At 34.8% G+C, this 6,000-nt stretch overlaps 1 protein-coding gene across 1 annotated transcript in view; it reads left to right on the forward strand.

The window, feature by feature from the left end:
* The window catches only part of LOC107681360 (flotillin-2a-like), a 30,009-nt gene that overhangs the window by 3,404 nt on the left and 20,605 nt on the right, over positions 1-6,000 (forward strand). The window contains exon 2 of the mRNA XM_016477638.1: positions 1,217-1,299. Within this exon, the coding sequence (XP_016333124.1) occupies positions 1,217-1,299 (83 nt within the window). The remainder of the gene's footprint in view (positions 1-1,216; positions 1,300-6,000) is intronic.

Raw genomic sequence — 6,000 nt, forward strand, 5'->3', positions numbered from 1 at the left:
AGCAACAGACTGTATTTTACATAATGAAAATTAAAGGCAAATAGGATGTGCATGTTCATGTGGCCAAAAGATGTGTATGATTTAATCCGCTATTGATGGAAAATATATTTATATGAGTGAAGAGTATTTAGTTTGTTTGTCTTGCAAACAATAACAGACATTTAGTTTAAATTATGACCTTGGGATTCAGTAAACCTCATAATCAAACTAGTCCCGCCTTAGTAATTGAATCGTAATTCTGTGTTCATGTACACTATCATTCAGTTTGGGGTCAGTAAGATTTACAATAAATAAAATAAAAAAATCTTTGAAATCTCTTCTGCTCATTTGATGAAAAAAAGTTCAGTGTGTAATATTGTAAAATATTATTAAAATTTAAAATAACTTTTCTATTTAATATATTTCATTAAGGTAGTTTATTCCTGTTATGGCAGAACTAAATTTTCTTCAGAAATCATTTTAATATGCTGATTTGGTGCTTGGAAAAAAAAAACATTTCTTATTATTAAAGGGATAGTTCACCCAAAAATGAAAATTTGATGTTTATCTGCTTACCCCCAGGGCATCCAAGATGTAGGTGACTGTGTTCTACTGAAGAAACAAATTCACCTACATCTTGGATGCCCTTGGTTTAACCATAACAATTATAAATGTCTTTACTGTTTCTTTTGATGCATCCTTGTTGAATAAAACTATTAATTTCTTTAAAAATAAATCTTACATCCCAAACTTTTGAACTGTATAGTAAGACCTTCACAGATGCACAAATAGTTTTGTTTGGAACAGCTAGTTGATTATTGAGCTCATTTCTGTAAACATTTAACCACCATAGTGGTTTGGTTAGCCTGTAACTGTGCATTGGGGCTTTCCGATGATTTTCATTACATGTGGTTATAATGAAGTTGTTGTTCAGTTTACAGTTTATAAACCAGTTTGGTGAGGCATGTGTGAGGTTTTTACCTTTTGTAGGTGGTGAAAGTGGTGACCAACCAATAGCTTGTGAAATGGGCTGAAAGATTTAGATTATTACAATGGAAAAATATGGTTTGAGTTTTTTAAAGACAATTTAAAATGAATATTTATTAACAAAGTATTCGCTTTAATGTTAGATTGCCATTTTAGATTACCACAAATGTTTGCAAGCATGTTTGAGTTTGAAAGTGAGATTATTGTGGAATGTGTATTTGTACTAAATATGCCGTGTTTATTTTCTCAGGTGGTTGCTGTGGCTCTGATGGGAAGAGCTATACAGTGGGCGGCTGGGCCTGGGCATGGTGGCTTATCACCGACATACAGAAGTAAGAATGTATTCATCACATTCGCTCCTATTATTGTGTTTACTGGCTCACAACATAAACAAATCATTCTCCATATATGTACATTTCAGTTGAGTGGGCATTTTAGAGACGTGTCACGGCATGCTCATATTTGTCTGGCTAGACTATTTAAACTTGTGAGTTTATAATATGTCTACTTTAGAGAAACTCCAGAGTGCGCACACCTGGGCCTTTTGTTTTCTTCCCAACATATTAAAGACATTGATTGTAACTAAAATAACCGTTTACTAGAAAGGAAATAACGTATCTGTTGAGCGCTCTTCCTGTCAGTGATATAGTCTTCAGCTTAGACAGCTTTCAGATGTTAAACACAAACGTGTCATATATCAGTACTCAACCCCCCCGTTCACATGAACTCACTTCATTAAGGGCTTGAGTATCGAGGGCCAGTGTTTGGAAAAATAAACAGAATTAACAATACTAGAATGTTGACTGAAGTTCAGCTTCAGTGGTTACAAAAGGAAGATCATTAATGGTGCAGCATCTGCTGATGAAAACATAGTATATCCAAAAATCTGTTGCGCTAAAATTATATAGGGCTTTTAATATTTAACATTGTTAACAGCAGGTCATAGGAAAGCTGAGTTATGATATTTTGTTTCACACATTTTCATTCTTTGCTCTAGGTAGGAAATAACCCTGGTTATTCAGATTTCGTACTGTACAATCGTAAACCCAGGGTTAACTTTCTTATTTGCATATTTGCGGTGTCAATATCACGGTTTAAATAACGGCTTGTCTCACTCCTGCACATCAGACTTATTTATTACTGACTCTCTAATTCGTCCTGAATAGACATTTCTTGGACCATAACTGTAACAATAAAACATTTTCTGTCAAATTTTCCCTCAAATGATGTTTCTCTAAAATTGAGCTTTAAAAAGATGATAATCCAAGGTTAAGTGCAGTGTAAAAAGCCTATATGTCATTCGGTGAGAGCACTGTGGGTACACAATGCTTGTAGCTGTACTTAGAACATTAGCCATAAGTCATATGTATGAAATAAGAGAACTGTTTATCATTCTGAAGCATATGATTTATTTCCATTCCTTGTTTCCTTCTTTAATCATTATTGAGATAGTTATGCATGTGCAATCTATAATAACCAGCCTGTCTTTTCTCTGATGTTCCTCTCCTGTTCATTTCTTTAAGTGTTTGCTGAGCTAACCTGCCTTTAAGCGCTGGACTCACCCGTGTGTGTCTGAGCATCTGATCTTTCTCTAGTATCTCACTGCTGGGGATCATAAGATTATTATGCTAAATCAGCTCTGTGGAAATACAGATCAGTAGATTTTATCACACTTCCATGTCTGCACAGCGGAAGGACTTAGTTCCTGAGCAAGAGATCTCTCTGAGAATAACGTCCCTATTCACCACTGTCATACATTAAAATTGATAAGATAATATATGGGGAAATACTATGTCAAGCTAGAGAAACCGTTGAAAGGTTTATTGGGAAGGTCACCAACAGTTTATTTGACTTACCAAAACTGGCCGCCATCCATTGACAGGAGCACAGGAAGTTGGTCATTTATCAGAGAGTCATATAACAACACATGGATGTGTGGAAAAGGACTATTGCAGAAATGCAGCTATTAGTTTTAAATGTTACAGCTAAAATGAAAATGTGTATTTCATCCTTTTTATTGTTAGAGCTAATGGGAAGATGAAACAACTGTCAATTTCAGCAATTTCTAGAGAGGGATTAAATGTCAAAAAGAGCAGTTGTTCAGCTGAATGCATAGCTTAGAAATAAAGCAAGGCTAGGTGGGATATCCCTTACCATCCCCCCTTCCTTGATAAAGCATGTAGTAATCTAGTTTGCTGGCAGCTCTAAAAGCTACATTGATCTAATTTTAAAAGATTGAGAGGGCTGTAGGGCTTGCTGCAGCACAAAGGCTGAAATTAAACATTTAGTTGTGGATCCTACTGCATATCCTTGTGCATGTTGCCATTCAGAAATGCACAGTTTCTTTTCAGTCCAATTTAAGAGCTACTCTTTTTGAAAGAGACAAAAAGCAAATGGAAATAAATTAGTTTGAAGTATACAGAAAAGGGCCATTGATGAGCAGTCCATACTCGCTGCTCACAACAACTATATTGGTAGATGGTGCATAATTAACTTCGTAGATATAGGCTGATTCCTAGACTATGGTCTCTTGACTGTGAACTATCCTGTGTTAAATGGGTATGGGCTATATTAGGGTTGAGCTATATTGGCCTAACAATCCACTAGAAATAGTATGCCATCTGGGACCCTGTTTCCACCCAGTAAGTCAGTTCGCTTGTGCTGAAATGCAGGACTTAGACAGTGTGAAACATTATAAACCTGCAGTGATTGACAGCTTTAGTGATTATAATTGGATCTTTATTTTATTATTTGTTTTGTGTATTATTTTAAATTTCAACATTTTTATAGTAAAAATACGGCTGGAATACATAACCCAATATCTGCCATTTTTCAAATATCGGTATCGGCCGATAAGTTTTTCTGTTTGGCCGATGTGTTCGAAGCTGGACTTTTATTTTGACGGCGCGTCGGACTTTTATTTTGAGGGTGCCGGGAACGGCTGCGGCAGCACCTGAGCACACAGTGCTCACATTCTCCCCCTTGTTCGCCGTTGTCATTCAGTTCTGTCTAATATGGATAGAAGTCTATCTAATAATCAGATAGAACTGTTAAACAAATGAATTAAAATGTATACAAAAAAGTATTATAACGATTGCTTTAATATTATTAAAGGCAAACATTATAATACTTTCTCGTTTGCCGTCAGCAGTCCGCAAATATGCATAACTATAATTTAAACAAATCTTTGAATGACTAATGAACATTTAATTTCACAAACCTTGCAGACTTAGTCGAACAGAATTTTAATTTTTGGGTGAACTAACCCTTTAATATAATAGGGGCCTTTGGACAATAAGGGACTAGGGCTGTCAAAATGACTGCAAAACTAAATTCAAATTTTCTACTTAAATATTATCAAAATTCAAATTATATTCGAATTTAAAAGGCATAATTTCAGTTAGGGGGAAAAAAGCTTTTGGCTTCTCTCCTGAGGCCACAAGAGGGCACATCGAGCAAAATATTATGCACGTTTCTTCAAAGCGTAATAAAATAACACGACTATCTTTGAAAAAAAGTGCATAATGTTTAAAATAATGTTTATAAACCATATATAATTAATAAAGTTGCTTAAACAATTAGAAAAAAAACAGCACCATGCATGTATGTATAGTTTAATACAAAGGACCGAAAACCAATCACAAAGGGTACTTTCTTCATTTAAAAACATGAGATACAGTGGTATGGGGAAAAAACGCCATAACGTCTTTAGACATGTTTTTTAAAAGTTGAACTTGCATTCATTTTACATGGCTTTCTAAACATGGAATGTGGATTTCTTTTTTTAATTCGACGAATATTCGAAATTAAAAAAAAAAATTGACAGCCCTATAGGCTACAGGATATATGTATTAATTTAAGAAATAGCAGCCACCAAAAGAGAGAGATAAAAAAATAGTAAACTACAACATTAAGATCTGTTTTGCTCAAAAGCCTTCACATTTTTAGACAAAAACAATTATGTACTAACACTATCAAACAGCATTTACACAGCTTTACAAACAGCGCTAATACAGATTAAAGAACGTGAAGACAACACGTATCTACGTCTTCGCGCTGCAGTGCGTAAGGAGCCTCCCAAGTTATATTTTCACTTTCATTCGTGACACAACGGTTTCTTAATGCACCAGTACGCTCGATACCAACCGCTGTAAAACAATAATAATAGCTAATAATAAGAAGACACAATGGCTTCGGGTTTACTGAAGAGAAAGAACATAGCACTATTATCTATCAAAATCTGCGTTTATTTTTTAGAAAACCTAATGAAAATGAAGCTTCTCTTTATTTCTCCCTTATTGTTCTGGTGTTTACTCGACCATGGTAAGACATTTAAGCTTAATATATTTCTTTCGGTGTTCTAACGAGTTGTGCTAGCCGAAATTTGCGGTTAAAACGTGTTTTCAGTAAAAACAGTAGGCTACCAAACATGCGTAGGATGCTTCGTGGGCTCAACAGAAGCTGTCAGATAGGCTTGTCTAGTAGGACTGCGTCAGGGATGGTTTGTTATAACGGGTTACATCATGCAGGAGCAGCCCATGAGTTTGTCTTCTGTGCTGACAGTATTCTGTATTCTGTAAAGCTACAGTGCACCATGGACATGGAGTGGGTCAGAGCGCGGATCAAACTGAAACAACAGTCAATTAATCGATAATAATAGGCTAATTAAAAACACATTAAACAGGCACTTCTTATTTAATGGTATTTTATTGTTTAATTATTAAACTTTCAATAAAACATTTGCAATGGGTTTGTAAAATGTTTTTGTAAAATGTTTTATGCATGTTTTGGCCTGAGACACTTGATGTTGGAGTTGAATTTTAAAAATTAATTCAAAATAAATAAAATTGTTCTACATCTCCCCAAGTATCACTGTGGTAAATTTAATGTTGCTTTACGGTTTCATTTTTTAATAATTGCATGCAAAACTCATGAGTAATACTATTTACCTCGCCATACAGACATAATTTCAAAATTCATAAAAAGGTAAAATCAAATTGTTTTCTGCAAACTCCACCAGATTCTTGTTCTTCA

This window comes from Sinocyclocheilus anshuiensis, unplaced genomic scaffold, assembly GCF_001515605.1.
Source record: "Sinocyclocheilus anshuiensis isolate Anshui unplaced genomic scaffold, SAMN03320099.WGS_v1.1 scaffold697, whole genome shotgun sequence".
NCBI lineage: Eukaryota > Metazoa > Chordata > Actinopteri > Cypriniformes > Cyprinidae > Sinocyclocheilus > Sinocyclocheilus anshuiensis.